At 40.5% G+C, this 24,036-nt stretch overlaps 1 protein-coding gene across 3 annotated transcripts in view; it reads right to left on the reverse strand.

Moving 5' to 3' along the window:
• Positions 1-24,036, reverse strand: part of OCA2 (OCA2 melanosomal transmembrane protein) — a 336,400-nt gene that overhangs the window by 131,121 nt on the left and 181,243 nt on the right. For all 3 annotated transcript variants that reach the window (XM_074965665.1, XM_074965648.1, XM_074965656.1), the window contains one exon: positions 19,890-20,022. In XM_074965665.1, coding sequence (XP_074821766.1) covers positions 19,890-20,022 — 133 coding nt within the window. The remainder of the gene's footprint in view (positions 1-19,889; positions 20,023-24,036) is intronic.

A 24,036-nucleotide genomic window follows, 5' to 3' on the forward strand; every position in this document is an offset into this window, starting at 1 on the left:
TTCCCTAGTAGCTTTTTCATTGCGGGAAATTCTGTCTTTGCTTTTTATAAGACACCTATCATCATCATACTGATGTACCAAACAGAATTGAAGAGCAGAAATCTTAAGTCAAAAACATGTTTTCCTTTCTCATCTTTCCTCAGCAAGATAATGTGACTTATACTATATGTTACTATTCTGTGTGTGAAGTGCTGTGTGCAAAATACCCATTGTAATGTGCAACAAAGTTTCAAAATAAGAGACATAAAAGTCACTTGTGCAGGAAAATGAAAATATTGTAGAATTTATTCCTTTAATGTAATTAACTCTCTAGAAAAAAGAAAAGGAGTACTTGTGGCACCTTAGAGACTAACCAATTTATTTGAGCATAAACTTTCGTGAGCTACAGCTCACTTCATCGGATGTAGCTCACGAAAGCTTATGCTCAAATAAATTGGTTAGTCTCTAAGGTGCCACAAGTACTCCTTTTCTTTTTGCGAATACAGACTAACACGGCTGTTACTCTGAAACCTGCCCTTAACTCTCTAAATAACCTCCATTCCAAATTGTGGAAGAAAACAGTCTTCACGCTGAGTTTGTCAGCAACAAGTCAGAGGCAATTTATTCATGCAATTGCAGGGAAGACAGCAATTGGACAGAGTGTCTGTCCTTAGGCAAATCTTCAAAGTACAAACAATATAAAGTAATAGTTATACCCTTTCGTTACATATAGCTGTGTCCTGTTTATACATTTTTCTTCCCATTATCTTAGTCAACATTGCATTCCATTCTTATCTTAAAGCAAGGTCCCTTATAGTCTTCCCATCCGCCTCGCACAAACCCCGCTTCTACAAATCTCGCATTATTAGGGTTAAGGTTGGCCTGTTTCTTGCTCTGTCTCTTAACCAAACTAAAATAACTACACACAAATCCTCTTTTCCCGTTCACACTTCCACGATCCCCCCTTTTGTGCTTCCAGAACAACTATCCTTCTTAAACCTCCATTTTTATCAAACCTTGTATTTCTGACTCCAAATCAAATGGATTAGCCCCATAAGCTTTGGTTGGATGTAATGATAATGCATGGTTAGAATGGAAGTGAAAGGTATTTTTGTTATTACTTTTTTTTACAGCAACAACATATTTCTAATCTACACAAAAGCAATAAAAGCATTAACATCCCCATTGTAATAATATGATGAGGTTGTTTTGCAACCTTAGTTACATAACACAATACATCATAATTAGTACATAAAGTAGACACTCTATAAACTGTATGGAAAGCATATATTTTTAATTTGATATATATTTTGAAACACATGGATTTGACCTTGCAATTCAGAGATTTTCTGAACCTCTGGTAGGAGGGAGAGTCGGTTTTGGAATTGGTCGGGTATTAAGGTGGTCCAATTAAAAGGTACTTGAAACTAAGGTCTAATTGTAGGACTCTATCCGCTTAGGGTTAGTTTCAACAATAAACGTCTGTGGACTTTAGTTAATTTGGGGATTTAAATTAGTGTGGTCATTTAGAATGAGGGACAGTTGAGTAGTGTGGGTTTATCTTTTTCTTCTCGCCATCTACAGAATCCACTAGCTCATTATTACTTGCCTCAAGTAGGAAAGGTTGAATATTTTCCACCAAATAGGGTTTTTGATTCATTTAAACTATTTTAAACTAAGCACTCAAACTGCTTTTAAGTTGAAAAAACAAACACCCCAAAACTAAAAAAATTCAATTAAAAAATGCCAGCATCATGCCTCATGGGAGTTACTACATTGTGCACTGTGGGCAGGGACTCCCATGATGCATTGCAGTGGTTCAGTAGGAGAGGAGACTGTGGTGCATCAGATGAGATGTAGCACAGTCAGACAGCCCAGCCCATAGAGGAGAATGAGAGGCATGCAACTCCCATGAGGCACTGCAGTAGTATTTCGGAGGTGATTAATGAGGAAGATTGGCCAAATGTTTTTAATTTTTAGAAAATTTCCACTGAAAAATATAGTTTCCATCCAGTTCTAGTCTCAAGTAGATGATTCATCAAACATATGGGGTCCATAGGGCCAATCTGTGCTAGCTCCTTCATTTACTTTAAATCCTCCCTTCATTCAACACATTGAACACTGAAAAACAAGAAATATTTACAAGTGAAATCCTGGTCCCACTGAGGTTTGTCATTGACGTCAGTGGGGCCAGGATTTCACCCCACATTTTAAAAAAGTTGTATTTAGTTTTAAAAAAATGCAAATGTGTGTTCTCTTCCTGAGATCCTGTTACTCACATTCAGAACGATTCCCTCTTTCAGCATACCATTCACTCCTCCACTAACAATAGCAATATCAAAGAACATCGTCTTGCAAACTCAATGTAATTAATTCTCAAAATCCTAAGTGACCAGGTCTGTTAATTGAATACACTCAGGAAAGCATGACCATCCATGATGAGATGATAATTGTCAATTTATGATAATTTTTAACCTGCAAGTGCACTACACTTCTAGAAGCCTAGGTGGATCAGGTAATATCTTTCACTGGACCAACTTCTCTTGGTGAAAGACAGTCAAGACAGTCAGCAGTGATGGGCTGTGGCTAATAAAGTGCAAATCATATTCCTAGGTGTACAATTTTCTCCTCATAGTATTGCAGTCTAACTTTTTTCACTAAATATATTTTTCCTAGCTAAGATTTTAGAGCAACGGTAATTTTATCAATATATTCATTGAACAAGAAAAAAAACAGCACCATTGATTTTTATAGCTTCACATAACACTTACAACTTTTATAGGGCTTAGTTCTTAGATGTGCTTTACAATTATTAACTAATTTGTCCTTGTGAAGTAGATAAATAAGCATTATCCCCATTTTACAGATGAGGAAACTGAGGCAAAGAAGTGCTGCTCAAGGTCTCAGAGGGAATCAGTGTCAGCTGGGATTAAAACTCAGTAGTTCCTGGTTCCCACCAAGGTATTCTAAGTACCAGACCAAGCTTCCCAACAATACCAAATAAGTTTAAGGTCTTTATCTTGCAACCATTTATGATTATGCTTATCTTTATTCACATGATTAGCCCCATTGAACTCCTGCAACCCTGAGCATCCGTATATTCACATCCTACACATTATTGTAATAATCTTTGTACAAAACATGCCTTGTGAGGTATCATTTGAAACTAATCATTTACTGATCATTAACATTCTTGCATGATGTAAGTCTATGGTGGGTATTAAGAGTTATGGATATATGCTAGAATTCTGACTGAAGTGTGTTTAAACCAGGCATGTCAAGGGAAGCTCATAAACGCTGATCCATGCCTCCAGGTGGGAACTGAATATAGGTGAGAAACCTGCTTAGGCAAAGATCTTTCACTTAGGAAGACAAGAGAAAACAGCAGCTTGTGCTTCTGTGGAAGGTTCTGACTGAAAGTCATTCATGGCTGGGAAGAAGATTGGTGAGAGAAACTATCATGAACAAAGCCTGTATCTTGCTAGATTATGTTTTCAATTTAAGCAGAACCTAGCATCCAGCAGTACAGATGGTCAGGATTTTTTTTTTCCTACAATGAACAATATCATTAGAATGTGGGGGTTTTCCCCAGCAAGATCCACAATTGCCAGCTGGGTGAGGGGTTTCAGTAAAACACTGCCAGCCTGCTATGGCATTTTACATGAAAGAACAAAGTTTAAGACGCCTATAATAGACAACAAAGTTTGCTACAAGTATAGGAGTAAAAAGGGAGGAAATTAAACACAGTTCTGTATTTTACATAACATTCAAACATAGCTGAGAGATATACAGTGAACTAAAATGGACTAATTATACTTAAACCACAAGGCAAGATGTTAATGTCTCTGAAACAGGAATTCAGTATAATGACCACTTCAGTGACCCATTAAAAAATCTCAGTCAAGATTGGTTATTAATTAGCATACATTTATCCTAACTATACATTTTGTTAGAGAAAGAGCAGTCTTGTGGTTAAGACACTGAACATCAAATCGAAAGATGTTGGTTCAGTTCCCAGTTCTGCCACAAACTTTCTATATGACCTCAGGCAAGTTATTTCGATGGCTAACTCCCACTGAAGTCAATAGGAGAAGAATGCCTAAATCCCTCTGAAAAGCTGGACCATAATCTTCATTTTTCCATTGTTTACAGGTGGGAATAATAATTGCTTCTTTATCGCTTGCTTATTTAGATTATATGCTGTTTTGGAAAGTGACGTAGGATATGTATGTACAGCACCTAATCCAGTAGGGCTTCCACTTCTGTTAGAGACTCTGGACACTACCCTAATAGAAGCTTTATTATTACTAATACATTTTGACTACTTCTTTTGCTAATTATCACTTTCCTAACATCATTACTACTACTTTATCAACTTCAGAATCAGAGAAGTTTCCAAAACAAATTGCCACCATTCACTCAACTAAACTCCCAATGATCTATTTTGGTTTCAGAGAAAATTAGATCTTCTTTGAAATCTATCAGAATAATTCCAGTATACTCACAATCAAGAGACTTTTAACTCAGACTATCTTCAAAATCAAGTTAATTATTTTTTTAATTACAGTACAAATGGGTATTTTGGCAACTGTTGTGAGAAAAAGAAATTGCTGTGCAATTCATTATCCTCTTTTCATCACTGGATATATAATTTCCTGCAGTAACATTTTTTAACTTAATAAATAACTACTAAGGTCTGTGATGGGGTGTCCACCACACAGGACTGGAAGGGGTGAAGGTGGCCAGGTAGGCCTATTAACTCCATAGACTGCAGCTGGAGGGAGAGCCAGGGAACAGGGAATGGATTGCAAGCTGGTTCAGCTGGGTAGGAACATGTGGGGCCTATAAAGCCAGGAAGCTGGCAACAGACAGGGGCTGCCACTGGGAAAGGGCAGTCATTCTCTGGGAAGAGGACGTAGGATTTGGAGCTGGTACACCCAGAGCAAGGAGGGAAACAAGGAGTTATAGGAAGCATTCCAAGGAAGGAGCAGTGATGGCTGGGAGAGGAAAGCCAAGAACTTGTGTAGGGTCCCTGGACTGGAACGCAGAGAAGTTGGCAGGGCCAGGTTCCCCTACCAGCCACCGAGGGCATGGCATAGACGGGTGGGGTAGTGAACAGGAAGGCTGCCTGCCCAACAGAAAATTGAAGGACTGTATCCTGGAAGAGGAGGAGGTATGCTGAGTGACGTGGCTGGAAGGCAGAGTCATGAAGGGGACGCTGGGGTTCTAGAGAGCGAGAGAGGGGCTATAGACCACAGTGAGAGATGAGGGGACAGCATACAACCACAGGAAGGGGCATCACCTTGAGAGCTAATCCCCACAGTGACCAGGAGGAGGCACCAGACAAGGTAAGTGGTGTGTCCCATCAAAAGGTCATATTAATACAAGCAAAGAATGCAACAAACTATCTAAACCTGACAGAGCCAAAGTTTTATTAAGAAATGAAGAATCATGTAGAAAGTGCAGCTTCAAAATGACTTCAGCTATAACCCAACAGATAAGTATTTCATCCAAGGCTTTTAATCTAGCAACATAAAAACCTAATAATGAAGGCACTGAAGATACAGAGTATGTTATAGCAATCAATTTAAGATATAATGGTAAATCATTAAATTCAGCTATATTTTGTTAAATAAAGTAGGCAAGGATAAATCAAAATCAGAAGAGATATTTGTTAAATAGAAGAATTGCTGGAGTGAAAACTCATTATAGCAATGGTATACGCTGTAGTTTTAAAATCTAGATAACTATTCATTCTGAACTGCTGTCTAAAACTGAGAGACTACGTGAGTGAGGTAATATCTTTTATTGGACCAACTTCAAAGTCAGAAGTTCTCAGAATGACTGCAAACCTCAGAGCAATCAGAATAAAATGCAAACTCTGATTCTCTGACCTCGCCTTCTGTGATGTTCTGCTGGGGTTCCCAGAATTGTGAGTTACTGTGTCACCCCTCTCAGCTTCAGCAAGTGAGAATTTTGCTCCTGTTAAACTGAAACACGACTCCTTGACACACCAGCTTGTCTGCCTTGCCAGCAAACTCTTCGGGACTCTGCCAGTCCAAACATTGCCTTGAAGGTAACAAACAGTGAACACCAACTCCCAAGATGTCTCCCTGCAGTGTCCAGTCCTCTAACTGAACATTTACAGAAGTTAAGTTTGTTGCTCCTTTAAATAGGCAATTCACTGCAGCCCATTAATTTAACTGGGGTTTGACAAATTCTTATTTCAATCACAGCACTGGATTGGTTTATAATAAAAGTAAAACAAGTTTAACAAAAAGGTATAGGCATAAGTGATACTAAGTATAAGGAATAAAGATAGAAAAGGTTACAAGCAAACACAAGTAAAAACATGCTAATAAAACTTAACTTCAGCAAGTTACAATCTTTGTAGATTGTAGGAACAAGCAGGTTTCTCATCTAAACTCAGTTCCCAGAAACTTCAACTCCCTTTGTCGAAGGATCCAACATTCTGTGATTTCAAGAGCTCTGGCCCCTTAATCCCCCCAAGTGATGGATACCAAAATGGCTCTCTGCTTCTGTTTGTATCTCCCAAAGTTCAGTGACCCTGTTACAAGGGGCAGGCAGGCTTCCTGCTGTTCCTCCCTTCTTGTTGACTTCCCATCGCCCTGCTGATTCATATGTAAATGAGGCTTACACTGTTTTGATTTTATAATCCTTAATTTACATTGTAGATCCATAGGTAGAGCTACCATCCCTACTGTCTGGGAGAAAAGATCTTTCTCCCTGTGTTTGGTCACAGACTTTAAAGCATAATATCAGTCAGTATCTATAATTCTTCATGTAGTGTTAATACAAATATTTCACAATGATATTATTAATCCACAATATGTCACAGGCCTTCATAAAAGACCTTACTCAATACACTTTTATAATGCAGTAATAGTGTATACAAGCAGTTGATTCAATTGCTTATCATTTGAGGTTCAGACCCCATTTTTATAGACAATAACCCTTTGACATGCCTCTTAGCTTTGTTTACCTAATATGTAAATATACATTCATTGTTTCTGCCTTACAACCAGGCTGGGGAGACAAGCAAATGCACCTTGCTTTGTTTAAGGCAGACTGGGCTTAAGCATTGCTTGTCAAACACCTTTTAAGAACATAATTTTAACATATATCCATAACTTTGTACACACCCCATACCCACATTATGCAAAAATATTAATGATCAATGCACTATTTGTTTCCCAATGATACATTACATGCCACCTTTTGGGTATATATCATGAAAACAGCGTGTTAAGTGTAGTAAGTATGTCGGGTTTGACAAGAATTATTGACACAAAGTAATGAACCACCAATGGGCTTCTATGTCAATCTTCCCACAATATCACCACAGAAAGTTAAATCAAGTCCAGGCCCTGCTGACTGACATAAATATCTCTTCGTTCATTTTGGGATGCACTCAGTAATCAGGGTTATTAATGCCACGGGAACAAGAGATAGGTATATAAAAGCAATCACTTCTTGATTTTTCATCTCTCAACTAGGATTTTGTTTTTGTAGGTTCCCCCTCTGGGAAAGGAATACAATAAAAGTGTAAACTCTTGCTCTATAGCTACATAAAGATATTGTGGTATACTTCTGCATCTGCATAAAGTAGCTTAGGTGATTCCTGATCAGTGCACCATTAGTTCTCCTAACTAGAAACCTTTCAATTTAAATAAAATTTTCATAAATAAAAGGCAAATTACATATTTCCCTTATTACACAATATTAGGATACAATTTTGTTATCAGAAAACTGGAGAATACTTGATCTTCTTTTTTCTCTCCCCAAGGGATTCTCACAACTTTAAAGTAGCAGTAAGAAAGCATTCAAGAATTTCAAACAGAGAACAAACAATCTCAGGTCTATTTAATGTAAATTACTATATTTTTATCCACAATTATAATAAAATTAAACGTTAAAGACTTGAAGAAACACAGACCTTTTCTGCCATTTTTCAAAACATGAAAATATGCCCATGATGGAACTTGGAGCTTGATATAAAAAGGAATATATAAGACTTAAGGAACCAAAATATTATCTGTTCCCTAAAAAAGTTAAAGGACCACAACTGGTTAAAAGACACACTGCAGTATATGCCAGAAAGATATGAACTTCTCATATCTCAGGACATTCTCAACACTACTGCAAGTATTGACAACAACCTTAGTAATTCAGTTGGAAAATTAAAATGGTTTAGCAATGCTAATACATGTTTGGAGCAGAATGTTTAATATGCCTAGTAATATTCCTTTCATTGAACATTATTCTTTGCATAATCTTTCATGCTAAATGATTACACTGGACATCTTGGATTTCTTAGCACACTACTTGTCTTTTGGATCCCTCACCGATACCACCATCCAGCTGAGGACATTCAACAAGTTACGGATAAATTCACAAAGGTATTTAAGTGCCTCAACATGCAGAGAGCTGCCTAGCGGGATTTTCAAAAGCGCCTAAGCAGGTTAGTTGTCTATTGTAGGGCTCCTACTTGACTTAGGCACTTTTGAAAAATCTCACTAGTCATCTATCTGCATCTTTCAGTGCCTAAATGCCTTTGTAACTCTGGACTTAAGTACTCGTTCCCATGTGATACAAGGGGAGCCCTTCTGCTCTCTGGAACCTAGTTAAGGAAGAAGTCTCAGTGGCTGCAAGACAGGGGGAGTTCATGGTAGCTTGGCTCCATTACAGCCATACTTCAAGGCAGATGGAAATGAGACAGGGCAGTGGTTCTCAACCAGGTGTCCGGGGGCCCCCTAGAGGGCCTTGAGCAGGTTTCAGGGGGGGCCTCCAAGCAGGGCCAGCATTAGACTCGCTTGGGCCAGGGTAGAAAGCTGAAGTCCCACTGCATGGGGCTGAAGCCCAGGTCCCTGAGCCCCACCACCCGGGACTGATGCTGAAGCCTGAGCAAGGTAGCTTCATGGGGGCTCCTGTGGCATGGGCCCCCCAAGCAATTGCCCTGCTTGCTACCCCCTAACACCGGCCCTGGCTTTTATATGCAGAAAACCAGTTATTGTGGCACAAGTGGGGTGTGGAGTTTTTATAGCATGTTGAGGGGGGCCTGAGAAAGAAAAGGGTTGAGAACCTTTGAGATAGGGGATTTCAGAGCTGGTGGGGAGTCACAGGAACAAATAGGCCCCAGGATCAAAACACCCTGCCTTTTAAAAGGAGGGAGGTAACCCACCCTCTATTATGGGGAAAACTCCACAAATTTAACATTCCATAACTGTCTCCCCTGCCACACCCTGGTAATGAACAAATGTGGTCAGATTAACATGAGCAAGGATGAGAAACTGAATCCTCCGACGTAATCAGTAACAGCATCCATCCTGCTCAGGGTGTTTGGCCAATGAATCCTTACAGGAGGTATGCCCACAGAGCATGCCTCCACCTTGGCCATGGAGAAAGGATACAGAAGCTTGGTCCTGCGGCATTCAGGAAGATATGAAATCCCCCTAAATGGCCTTTCCATTCACAGTAAAGTCACTGTGTTCCAGACCTTACCTGCCTATGGAAACTAGTCAAGGACTTCCACATACACCCTGCCTAAATTGGCCTTCAACATTGGTTCTCCCCTTGTAAAGTAACTCCCTTCTCTTCATGTGCCAATATATATTTATGTCTATTTCTGTCATTTTCACTCCATGTATCTGAAGAAATGGGTTTTTTACCCATGAAAGCTTATGCCCTACTAAATCTGTTAGTCTTTAAGGTGCCAGTGGACTCCTCATTGTTTTTGTGGATACAGACTAATACGGCTACCCCTCTGATACTTGGTACCCTTAATTTTTATATTTTCCCATACAACATTCTAGACTGTATGTGGTTAATGTACGCAAAATGCAGCATTTGTTAACAATTTATCATTAAATAAAATTACTGGTTTATCCAGGGATTGAAGGAAACATTGATAAGTAGCATTTATTCAGAATCCGTAAAACAGATAGGAATGCTTACTGACTTCATGGGAGTGTTAAGAGAATTAGTTACCTTTTGGAAAGCACTTTCAAGATGAAGGATCCTACATTAATACTAAATACTATTATTGTCAAAATATAATCTCTAAATATACATCTGTCAAAACAAGATCTATTTTTAAAGAACCCCAGTAGATCCAATTATGATTCAAGATCAGCAGAAGTAGCCAACAACTAAAGCAGATGAAATTTGGGAATTGTACAGAAAGTCAGGCGTTTTAGAGGAATTCACTGATACCATAAAAAGCTAGACAGTTTTTTGCCAGGTCTGTAGAACACTTTGCCACCAGTCCACTCTCAACCACATTAAAAAAAAGACTGTCACCTCACTTGTTCTCCCAAAAAGTACTTCTAACTCTTGCCCCCTGTGTTAATACCCCACTGTGCTTTAGCATGAATAAGCATTAATACAATCTCAATTTTTATAAATAAAGCAGATAACTAAGTGTCGCCGAAAGCAGGGAATCTCAGTTTTGGGGGGCTCTGAGGAAGCATGAATAACCTGTGAGCTTTAGCAAAAATCACTGTCAAGGTTACAACCCTAGTGATCAGTTTACAGCCATTTACACTGGTTTATATTTTTAAGGGTACCTTTGCAAGTGAAAGAGATAGCAACTTAATATTTTTACCATCAGAAATGTAATGTTCAAGGCAAATCTACTATTGTAGCTATCCAAATATCCTCTTTAGAGAGAGTAAAATGACAGGCAGAAATGCTGGGACAAGATAAAAACAAAATGTCTTTTGTGAATGTCTGTTATCTAATGACAGATCCCTAAAATTTCTCTTTGAGGTCTAACACATGTCCAATTTCCTAAGGACTTGACCCAAAATCCACTGGAGTCCATTAAAAGACTTCCATTGCCTTCAGTGGACTGTGCATCAGGCCCTAAGAGTCTAAACCGTTGACTCAGGAGAATGGAACACAAAATTAAACAGAAATGCTGTATTTCTACTATACAGGGGACCCAGACAACAAACAGCTAGCATTGACCATGCCCCCTCCCTGGCCCACAATTCCCTCTAAGCCTTCCTGCAGAGAAAGGATGCAGACGCTTGTCTCTGTGGCACTCAGGAAAGTGTGAATTTTGAAACCTCTAAACCTCCTCAATTTTAATTAGTCTGGAATTCCTATACAGCATACTAGAAGGAATGGAATGTAAGAGGATAGTTAGATTGTTTAGTAGTAAGAAAAAATAAAATACAAGTTCAAGGGAAAAAGTATTAAAAGAACATTTTAATTTGAGCATAGAAAGATTGCACGTATTCTTCTAAAATTACAGTACAAAGTTGACAACATTCTGTATTTTACAAATGATGTACAGTACAATGATATTATTTTTGCTATAACAACACTATTCAGATACTGGAAGGATCTATAATTAACAAAGAGGTGATAAATGTATTGCTCAGTGAGGACTAAATAAGATTTTCAGTTTCTTTTCTTCTCTCCTCTTTTTTCAGTAGCTGTATTGTCCCTCCCTCTCTCTTTTCTGCCTCCCCCACTACTTTCTCTCCTTTTGTTTTCTATACTTTGATACTCTTCTACCTCTAGGTTTTGTGCCTTTTTTCTCCTCTCCCATTTCACCCTTTTTCTGATCACTGCAGAGAATGCAGTAGCACTTCACATTGGGGAGGGAGACTGACTAGCATACCAGTCTATTTCTATGCTTCTGCACTTCATGCTGAAGCAGATTACATCACTTTCTCTTTATACCAAATTCTTTACACATGACTACAATCACACGATCCTAGACAATTGCCCTGTGCTCTCCTGGCTCCGTGTGCAAAGTGGGATGCCACTGCAGCACTGTTTCCTCTGTTGCTAGTGGGCTAGACTACAGTGTATTGTTAAATTGACATGTGTGCTGGATAAGTATATCAATTGGACAGCACATGGCCCCACAACTGGCATCTGACACTCTTGATTTAATAGTTGTTTTCTTGAGTAAGTGATAGTCAGAATTTGGATGAAACAACACAGGAAAATTGGAGGGCTATATCTCCCCAAATTAGGGGTCCTCTTAGAGGAAAGTCTGCCTCTGCAGCAGTCAGTAAGGGGAGTGACAGCTCCACAATATTGTATATAACCCACTGCCTTGGTGATAAAGAACTTCATAAATCCTGAGATCTGAACACTAGCCGCTAAGTGGCTGTAAGCCTCTGGTAAAAGGCAGTACTTAATGGGGAAAAATGTGTCATTAATCCTCAAGGGAATAACAATGATTTTAAGACAGGCCTTTGATTTTACAACAGAAAATTCTGTCTATTTGAGAGGAATAACAATATTATTTCCTCCTACCGGCATATACCATTGTTTGCCCCATTCATATTCTTTTAGGGAACATCTTTCACACCCTCTGACCACACCACCTAATCCTATTTCTCTTTTAGGGGAGTGTGAAATTCCTTTAATTCTTCTCCACTAAAGAAAGACAGATTAAAGAAGCCAGGTCCCAGGTGACAAACTGAAACTGGGTAAAGATCTCTTATTCATCCTGAGCTATGCAAATGCCCTTTTTGTAGACTGTTTCTCAACTCTTGCCCTGAACTTTTTGTACTAGGTCCTTTGTTCTTAGAATACCCAAGTTTCTGGGAAATGCATAGGCACTTCATTTAGGTTTTATATATTTTCAACTTTTTCTTCAGTACCTCATTAGGGTATAGAAGATGTTTCTTCAACATTTTTTCCTCATGGAAATGGGGAATTAAACATTATTTTCCCGGGTTTCTACAATACATTTTGCCTCCCTCCTCCCCCCACACCTACTCGGGATTGAAACAAACTGGGAAATATCGGTATTAGTTGTGATGAATTTGCCTCTGTATGTTTGACTGGTTACTAGCTATGGAGTTATATAAAAAGGGATGGTTAAAGAAACCAAGCAGGAAAGGCAAAACAATGACACAGCAATAGTCCTGGAGAAAACCATGGGGAAGATGTTTATTGGGCAATATCCTCTACCTGGCTCCAGCCAAGCTGAGAATGGTTTACTCTTCCCAAGGCTAAGGCCAGGATAAAGAGAATTCTAAACATTAGAGAACACCAGGCCCAGAAAAGGGTGGGGTTGACTGAGGGTATGTCGACACTGCAGTTAGACACCCATGGCTGGTCCATGCCAGCTAAGTAAGCCCCACAGGGCTTGGGCTAAGGGGCTGTTTAATTGCAGTATAGATGTTCAGACTCTGGCTGCAGCCAAGCTCTGGGACCCTCCCACTTTGCAGGGTCCTAGAGCCTGGGCTCCAGCCCGAGCCCAGACGTTTATACCACAGTTAAACAGAGTGTTAGCCCGAGCCCAAGTCACCTAGCATGGACCATCCACAGGTTTTTAATTGCAGCATAGACATACCCCGAGTGCCCGGACTCTCAGTGAAAGCTGACTGGCTTGCAAGGAGATAGAAACAGAGAGAGGCACAAACCAGCAGGGGCAGTTTGGTGAAGGTAACTGGGCTGGTTGAAATGCACAAATGCTTTTAAGGAAAGATTAAAGGTTAAATAAAAGGGGACATGTGTATATAAATCTTTACTCTTTTTACCCTTTGCTCTATGTGCTTGGTACCTTTGGGGGATGAATGAATAATGCTTTGTATTTTGAAGAAGCCATTTTTGAGTCACTTTAACCACCCTGCTGGCCGGTCACTGGAGAGAATGGGCTGACAGATACCACACCTAGTTGGGCCTGTCACGTTAACACAATTGGTAATCAGGGGGGTTGCAGCCCAGAGACCCAGTCTAAGAGTGGTTGGACCACATGGTTCCACCTACGGTGAGATGGAGGAAGCCAAGCCTATCACCCAAGGGGTGCACTCAAGAAGTGCTAACAGGGATCTAAGGTGCAGTTCACCTTGTAACCATAACAGAGATACTAAAGTTCTATTTGTTTGTTTCTATTTATGTTAATTTCTCCTTTTTAAAATTTTTTTTTGTATCATTATGTCTGTTTCAAGATTAGCAAGCCACAGGAGGTAAGCCATATTATGGGGAGAGCACAAGCTTGCTTGGGTTTTACAGCCCTCAACTGATGCCAGGATTTAAAGTGACAGGTAACGCACAATTCTGAAAATAAAATGTCAATATTCTCCTCAAATAAACAGAATTGCCACTTCTTAAAATCAAAGTCAATCTGCTTTTAGTACCCCACTCAGAGCTGACTAATCTAAGTAGCCAAAAACAACAGAAGATACTTAAAGTATATAACAGACAATAAAAATCAGTGAAGAACAGCATATCAGTGCTATTTCCTATAACGTCAAAGACTGTTTGATTACTAATCAGAGAGTAAAATGGCAGATATTTAGTTGACTAAAAGAGCTGCTTCAAACAATACATTTCAAGTTATCACAGAATCATGGCAATTAGAGATGGAAAGGACTCATTAAGACCTCTTGAACATATTCTGTTGCTTCTCCAAAGCCAAATTACTGCAGCTACCTTTTAATGAAATCTGTGTTTATCATCTTCTCTTCCCATTTCACAGAAAATTTCAGTAGAAATAGTGCTTTAGCATTTGATTTAATTGAGTAGCTACTGATTAGCTTCTCAGAAATGGAATAGCTGCTGATTATGGGGAAAGCACATAGTACACTGATTATAATTTCTGAATATACTAGGCTGAGTAACAGGGATTATAAATAAGGAGGCTAATTTGAGGCAAAATATGCCAGTTTCTTAAAGCTTTGCAACATTTTATTGGCTAAATATAATATTCATGAATGAATGTACTATTCACGTTAATCAGTAATGTGACTATACACAACTGATTTCTATAAAATACTCAAACACAATGTAAAAGTTAAAACCATAAAAAGGCAATTTTCTATTAAAGAAAGATCACAAAAATAACTTCACAATTTTAGGGACAAATATGATCTAAATATGGCTAAGTCACACAAAATCGAAAATGGATGAACCCCTTCCAGGATAAAAGGTCCAGCAGGGCCTATCCCTGTGCCTTTGTTCAAGTCTTTCACCCCGTCTCTGGGCTCAGTCCTCACCTCCTTCTGGGCTAGCTTTAAGTCCGTGCCTGCCCTGACATATAGCAGTGTCCCCAGGGCTTTCTCCCTGGAGACTCTTCACCTTCTTATTGCCCCAGGGCTCCAGCAGGTCACTCCTTCACTTCAGTCCCCTTCCGCTGGTAAAGTTCAACAAACGGTTGGCCCTCTGCAGGGTCTTCAGCCCTGTCCTTGAGCCCTTTATATTCCAGCCCTATGCTTGGGCTTCCACATGAAACGTGTCCCCTTCTCAGGGCTTTGGCTACTTCACCAGTTGGGGGACCCGGGCCCACCCACTACTCCAGGTCCCAACCCAGGGACCCTGCAAATATCAGCCATGTGCTGCTTTTCTTAATGGTTGCTGCTACTGGATTCCCCGGGCTGCTTCCCACTCTGTCCCATCGCCTTCACCCACATTGCCTTACAGTTACAGTCCTCAGGTTCTGTCTGTTCCCTGCTTGAGCAGGGTCTCTCCCAGGCCTCCTTGCCTGGAGAATTTCACAACGTTGCAGTCCTTCCTCACTCTTCTGGTCCCAACCAGCAACTGACCTGCTCAGACTTTGTAGCTCCTTTTAACTGAGCCTGCTGGGCTCTGATTCTTCCCTGCAGCCTTTCTAGGCAGGCCTGGCGGACCCACCTTTACTGCTCCTTTTCTAGGGCAGGATGTGGTAGGACCACAAGGCCTCCAGCAGGGGACCTCAACGGGCCCAATACACCCCGTCACAGGGACTCCTTGCAGAATGGCATTTTAAACAAAATATTACTATATAACAACTCCAGTTATACAATAAAATATCCACGAAATCTATCACTTTAATTAGAAAAGAAATTAATTAAAGCAACCTAATTTCATTTCAAATAACAAACAGGCAGGTTATGAAAAAATTGCTGGATACCAAAGATTATAATAATATGCTCCCAGTAGGCAAAGAAAGGTAATAATCTTTTATAATTATACAAAATTACAATGGATTTTAAAGTTATGGGGCTTCGCTCTCCCCTCCATAAAAAGAGATAATTACTCACCTTGTAATTATTTTTCTCTGAAGAGCTCATCCATGCAAGATTCTTATTCTTGGGCCTTGTGCAAGACAGATGGGAACTTCTTACACTCTTAGAGTTCTAGATCCTCCCTAACAGCAGTAATAATGGAGGTCTCAGCCCACCTATCCTGTATACTTCAATTGTCTACTCAGAACAAGTTGGGAATTGGGTAAATTATTATTTAAACTTAGTGATTCTGTCACCCCACTGGTGTCTTTGATCAGCCTAGTAAGCTGAACCTTCCACTCCAATGATGAGCAGGGTAGGCTATGACTGTCACCACCCATTTCATGAAAAGATGCAGCAATGAGGCCTGCCCAAAAGGCAAGACTCAAAATTAGTAGTGTAGTTCCCCTATGGCAAATCTTCCTTTACTTCCTTTGCTTTTGAATAACCTTAAGTAGGCAGCTGCAGCGCACCTAGCCAGATAATTTCTTCTAAAAGATCACTGAAGGCTCCCATGGTAACCAGCTAACTATTTGGGAGGTAAATATTGATTCCGTTCTTTAGCCAGCCAGCCAGCCAGCCAGCCCCCCCCCCCCCAGGCCAGCATTGCTGGGAACACACAGGAGCCAAAACAACAGGGCACTTAACATAAATTCCAGCACAGCCTTTGAAGCTGTGAGAAGCACAGGTGTGCTGCTACAATGTGCCTCTGGGAACATATACAACGATTAGGCTCACAGCAGGCAGAGGCGCTGTGACAGACATGGCTCTTAGCCCCTACTAAATAGCATGATGTACACACCCCAACATCCTAGGTGGGAAAATATTTACCCTAATAAAAGGAATGTCCAACAGTCGAAACTTATTGTTTCTCTCCCTTGCAAGTGTAAACTACTCTTGCGAGAGCTGGCGTCGCCCAGACATACCAGCCCCAATTTGGCATAAGAAAGGAGAAAGAGAATAAAGGAGTACAGAGGTATAAGTATGGGACCTACAGCACCATGATTTTTGAGTGCTTTTCACTATCTATCTGCTGGTCAGATAAGTGACAGCCTCCCAAGGCTTCTGCAGCTAAGAGGGTCCCTAAGCCTTGTCCCTTATTCGTCTTTCCGCGGAATTGAGTGACCGATCCCGGCTTGGCACCGCTGGAATCGAGAGATGCAAGGAGGGTAAGAAGCACCCACACCTGATCTCCTGTCTTTAGTGTACACATATTTTGAAATAGAGCTCTATGCTTTGTTTCTTTCTTTGGGATTGTGGCTTCAGTTTTGTAACTTGTTTGTGTGTGTAACATCTCTACATTTAAATAAGTAGGCACTAGCAATTTTGTAACCACATGATTAGAATCTAGTTTAATAAATTTTGGTAACCATTTGTGCATAAGCCTGACTTGTTTCTCTGGTTTACTGTAAAGCAGCCAACACAATTAAAGAACCTCAGCCGTTTTGGCTATAAAGCCTGGCCATTAGGTGAGAGTACTAAGAGCCTAGCGTTGAGTTGTGCCGCCTCCACGGGGCAAACTCTTGGGGCGCCTGTCAGTCAATCCTGACTGCCCGCTGCGAAGGAGCTCTGAGCTCTAGCAGTTAAAGTCACGGGTGTTTAGGACCTTGGGGCATCCGTCAGCCTAGCCTGGGCTGCCCGCCGCGAAGGGACAGTGCGTCCTAGCGGTTAAAGTCACGGATGGTATAAAACGGGCATAGCTGGCACCTCACCAAACATCCCTGGCCATCGGCTAACACATTCCCTGCGACCTAAGGTGTTACCAGATGCTTCTTTCTTTTTTACTATCAGGATATAAAATCCTTTCCTTTCCTGCCTAGAAGCACAGGCTTAATAGCTCTTTTTGCCATTAGGAACAGATTTCCTGTAACATCTCTTCCTGAGACCCAGAGGTGGGGGAAAATCTCGATAATTTCTGAAAACTTGATTGTTGCAGTCTCACAGAGCAATTCCTAGGACTCACATGTACAGGGGACAAGGGCACACATGAGGGTAAAAGGCTCTTAAAATCTGCTCTGACAGGGATGTCCTGGCAAGCTACAGAAAGCAGTTGGCTGCCTATCTGCCCTAGTTGTGCGCAGTGTTGTTGTAGCAATGCTGGTCCCAGGATATTAGAGAGACAAGTTGAGTGAGGTAATATCTTTTATTGGACCAACTTCTGTTGGTGAGAGACACGCACTTTGAAGGCTACACAGAGCTCTTCTTCAGCTTGTCTCTCTCACCAATAAAAGATATTACCTCACCTTGTCTCTCCTATATCCCCTAGAACACTTCAAAAACCTCCTAGTTTTGGGTAAGTAGTGAAAAGCCATTGGCTTCTGCTGCTGTGAATGAGTATCCTGGGCAGAGTGGTTATTGGCCTCCCTTGAAATCAAGTGTCAAGGCACAAGCCACCTTTTTAAGCAGTGGAACCTTTCCCTTCCCTCCCTTGTGGAGAGGGCCTAAGGAACAGGATACAAGCCCAAGAAAACTTTATCTCTTTAGATGTCTATAAAAGCCTGCAGCTCAAAACAAGCTCTCTCATTGATAAGGCAAGTCATTAGGTTTTTCTTTGGATCTCCAGGGAGGAGACTACAGCCACCCACACCTGGTGGAAGTCACTACCAAGACAGCGGATCTCATTACTGTATCAACTACATCAAATGCTGCCCACTTCTGATGACAGGATAAATCAACACCCTCATGCACTTACCTTTTTAAGTTACTGAAGAAAGGATCTGACCAGGACAGACACCTATTCCTAAAGCTCAACCTGTACTTTGGCTATGACTCAAAAGATTGCCTCCAACCTTTGAATCTCAGCACGGAAGCATAAGGTTCTGGGGTGTGGTGCCATATGCTCTGCCTTCCTTTGCTTTGACCATGGTTGTCCAGACTACTAAATTCTTGCAAGAGAAGGTGAGCAATCACCATCATCAAGGAGGAGCTATTATTACTCAACCTTCTTCAAGCAGGGCTAGCTGAGACAGGGGTATGTAACACCTTCTTCACCAGCTGGTGCCAGGGCACAGCAACCCTACTGGAGTGGGGATTACAGTAGTCAAATTAAAGCCTCAGAGCAATGACTAAGGCTTTGAAAACGTTGAAACAAAAGTCAGTAAGGTCAGCAAACTAAAAGACAAATTAAAAGGACTAAACCTGATTGGGAGATAGGAATGGCCACACCAGAAGAAGACAACCCTTCCAATTCCTGTCTCTGTTGGGATGAACAGCCAAACAGCAAGCTGGAGACAAAGTTCCTACAGTAAACTCCTTTTCTGACTGCAGACAAGAAAGACCTATCTGGAAGCTTCCAAAAGCAACATTTAGACCACTATACGGTACAACTACCAGTGGGAGGATGACAAATGTAGCTCAGGCCCCAACCCACGACAGCTGCTCTTGGGACCAAAAACCATTAGACCTTGGGAAGTTCCAAGGAACTTGTAGAACAAAAGGCCATGAGTGAGAGCCCTGCACAAATGTTATCTTGAGTAGTTTAGATTATTTTAGAATTCTTCCCATGGTCACACCTCCTACAACCATAATGACCAAAAACAAAATGCATAACAATGATTTTTAAATTGCTGATAAGTCTATTTCTATTATGCCTCTCAGCATAATGAAAAATGCTTCATTAGTTTCAGGTGATATAATTAGCATAATGTTTATTTACTGTGGTTGCATATTTCATATAGTTTGCTGCACACCTTCAGTATGTACATAAATCTTAACACATAACTAAAAGCAGTAGTGTCAGGAAAATCATTACTTGCAAAATAAAAAACAACCCAAACCAAACTATTAGTAAAATACTAACATTCAGAGATAGAATGAGGCTGTGTGGACTAATCTGTTTTCATACACACAACATTATGGCACAGAGCATTCATTTAATTTTAAACATTATCCAACTCAACGGCTATAAAAATATGATTTCATGCTCTAACTCACCAACAATCTCACTTGGCTCCTTGTTGTAAAGCTTTTTGTTCCAGTAAAGGAGTCTGAGGAAAGGAAAGGAGACCAGAAGAACAAGACAAATTCCAACAAACATATGTCCTGTAAATGCTGCAAAATCCAATCCCTAGGAGTAAAAATGCAATTATAAATTACAAATCAGTTATTTTCCTACATTACCTGAAAAAGTATTTGTCATTATGTACTTTACAATTCAGTGATTATATACACGTCACAAAGCATACAAGAGGTAATTTCCAAGCATAGCATATTTTGTGCTTCCCCAGTCTCAGTGAAATTATTATTAAATAAATTTCATGCCAACCAAACCAACTCAAAAATATTCCATTAAATTTCACAGTATCAAAATAGTTCTTATATATTTACACACTAATTACCAGTTCCTAACTCCACTGATGACAATATGAGTTTTTCCATCCATTTTACTCAAACCAAGACTTGTCCCAAATTCTACAATATGCTATTACAGCAAAAGCATTATCGAGCACTTAGAACACATTTTGCAATATTTTTTCTTCAATTTAGTATTTGTGTTCCTTTATACTTCCTGTATGACGGAGGCTTGGAACAGAGTCAAAAACAGAATTCAAATATATATATAATGTAATGTTCAATATTTGGGGTGGGATTTTCCAAAGTGCTTAGTGTTGATCTAGCTCTGCTCCCATTAAAGTCAAAGGTAAAACTCCAAAGACTTAAATGGAAGGAGAGTTGAGCCAATGCAGAGTGCTTCTGAAAACCTCACCCGTTATTTCTTACCAAAACAAAAAAAAATCAAGATTTGTCCCCTATTTATATTACATTGCTTTAATTTTAATAGAGGTCCTAATGACAAAGAGTTTCAACTCTAGATATTAGAGATATATTGATAGCAAGGTTCCCTCCAGTATCCAGACAACAAGAGTTCTCTCAACAGGGAATCCGCACTGAGCCAGATTTGGGAGGAAGGTTTTTTTATTTATTTATTAAGGCACTACCACCCAAGAGATCTGGGCTCAATTCCCATCTCTCCCACTGTGTGACTTTAAGAAGTCATTTAATCTTTCTGTGCCTCAGCCTCAGTTAAAGCATCTTGCTGCTGTTGTAATGCAAATAATACATAGCAATAACATTTCCATGCAGAAGCAGGGGCTGTTTACAACCTGAATTTTAAGACAGCTTGGACTTGTTACCTGAAATACATATTGTTAGGCTGCACCATACTCCCTGTTGAGAGTATCTATGGGGAAAGCTCTCAGTTCAAGTATATATGATGTGGAAACATCCAGAACAAACAAGACAGAGGCCCTCCCACCCAACTCCTTCCATCTTTTCAGAATAGATTGTACAAGTCAATCCTGTAAATGCTCATAAAGGATGGTCTGGATACTTACCAGGCATCAATTAAGTTTCAAAGCTGAAGGAGAGAACATTACGAAGGAATCAATCTACAAACTTTTAAGAGACCTACCAAGAGCCATGTGAGCGAACAAAGACTTTCAGGGCCAGATCTTTCAACATCCACTCACAAAAACAGACATATTGTCCTGCATATATTTATATAATAACAGACATTTTGCATGAAAATGGGCCTAACTACCCAAATGTTTGCATAAGGGCCTCTTTCTTTAAAGATATGGACCACAAAAGACGACAGAAAATGCTGCCACGTGAACCATGATTCGAGAGATATGAAGAAGCAGTAACTGGTTCTACACAGTCTAATCTAGAAGGTTTGCAGGATTCCTATATAATCTGAAGAGATGAAGGAGTATGACTGGGATTGAATTGTAAGAACTTTGAGGCTGCACAAACCAAAAAGCCTCATTCCCAGGATAATACAAATGACTGGGACACAGTTGGATGAGGAGTAAAACAGGAGAGATGATCAGAATATAACCAAGAGCTACTGAAATAAGTCCAATTCTTTCAGTTTTCAACTGACTCTCAGAATGTGATGCACTTAAGACTTTTCATAGTGCTGACAGCAATTTATTTATCTCAGTGGAAAGAAAGATAGCACTAAGGTGGATCCTGTTGATAGGAGTTCTCAATAGAGATAGTCAGAGTTAAAGGCACTTCGATTATTTGCTACTTTTGAAATGAAAAGGAGAAAGGGGGACCTAAAAAGCACAGAAAACACCTTTATTTCTGATGATTGGATTAGACCAGAGTCATGTGTTATGGGAACCTGGCAAAGATAAAGAATATGGTACCTCAGAGACCAGGCCTTAGACTTCGATTTACAAAGTTTCTTACATCTCTAGGTCTTGGATCTCTGCACCAGTGCTTAAAAGTTTTATCATCAATTGTAACAATGCAGAAATGTCTCAACAGAAAAACACAGTACAAGAAATACCTTTATTTGAAACCCCCAAAATTAAATTCCTACATGAAAAATGAAAGCATAGCAATCAGGGAAAAAATAAAATGCTGAAGTTGATAAGCCACTCTCAAGTTTGATTGACAACTGAAAGAAATTGAATTGAGATGGCGCTGTACATACAGATACTTATTTTGAAGGGATAGTGTCAATTTATACTCTTTGAAATTCAAGACTAGGCACAAGGGCACAAGAGTTGACACACAAAAGTCTCAGGAGTAAGGATTTGTGCACAACATCACCAGAGGAAAATTATTTGCTTCTTCTTGGTATTCCATCCCAGCTGCTACTCAAGCTGCGCAGAGTGTTTCAGAAATTGGGCTGAATTTCAAGGGTTTGTTCAGCTCCAAAACTTTCCCCCATCAACCCTGCTTATTCTTTAAATCTTTTGAGAAGAGGAGAGGCAATTCAACACACAGCCCCACTGGTTAGTTTCTGTTGCTATCTTCTTCATACTTAGCATAAAGTCTGATGCTCCAAGCTCCCTTCAACCCTGTGGATGCTTTTCAGGACTGGGTGTGCAGCAGCCATGCCAAGTAATATCAGAAAAAACAAGCAAGATTAAATTTAGCAAGATTTGCCCAACAGTCAGCTGACATTCTCTGAATATCTTAGGAAGAGGACTACTACCTCCTCCCTGAAGATATAAGCAGAAGGAAGATGGGTGGGGAGGAATTGCAGGCAACAAAACTCTATGTTAGGGTGTAATCTAAGAACATCCCAGTGCCAGAGAGAAAGGGGCCCCCTGAGATCTAGTAGAGATTTTCAGCTGGCCTGATCAGTTCATTAATGTCATAAATTATATCTGATATGGGTCAGGTAGGGCAGTGGTTCTCAACAAGTGATCCAGGGCCCACTGGGGGGCCGCAAGCTTGTTTCAGGGGGTCTGCCAAGCAGGGCCAGTATTAGAGTTGCTGGGGCCTAGGGCAGAAAGGCAAAGCCCCACCACATGGGGCTGAAGCCCAGGGCCCCGAGCCCTGCTACCCGGGGCTGATGCTGAAGTCTGAGCAACTTAGCTTTGCAGGACCCCATATGGTTGGGGGGGCGTGGGCAATTGCCCCGATTACTACTCCCCAACACCGTTCCTGGCTTTTATATGCATAAAAACCGTTGTTGTGGCACAGGTGGGTCATGGAGTTTTTAAATAACACATTGGGGGGGCCTCAGAAAGAAAAAGGTTGAGAACCCCTGAGGTAAGGTATCATTGAAAAAGTAATAACACACCGATCATTAATAATCTTGTGTGTTTGTATGTACGGTAAAAGCCCATGGGAACGTACAAATGTGAAGGACATGTGGGACTAAAATGTGTTTACCAGACAAGTCTGTGGAGTGAGTAAACAGGTTTCTCCCTGGATGAGTTGACGCTTCCAGACAGGTGTCATCGGAATCTATTGGCAATCACATGTCAAGTGGCCATTCATTTGCATTGGAGGGGACAGGAACAGATCAATTTGCATTAAAGCAAACACCAGTGGAGGAAGAAAGCAGCATGGGGTTGCCTTCACCACCAGACTCCCAGTCTCCTTCCTCACAGCTCGAACGAACTTTACTTTGTGGGGTACCCTTCAGAAGAGTCCATTTTAAAGGTTCACTGAACTATGAAAGAGAGGGGCAAAGAACCGCAAATTATCTTTCACCTAAGATGCAAAAGGAACCTTGAGGAGAGATCCTGACCAGAGAGAGGGGTGGTCAGTCATCTTGCTGGAAGAAGTGTGTGGTAAGAATCTTACCTGATACCTAGACAGTAGCTTGTTA

This window comes from Natator depressus, chromosome 1, assembly GCF_965152275.1.
Source record: "Natator depressus isolate rNatDep1 chromosome 1, rNatDep2.hap1, whole genome shotgun sequence".
NCBI classification, from domain to species: domain Eukaryota; kingdom Metazoa; phylum Chordata; order Testudines; family Cheloniidae; genus Natator; species Natator depressus.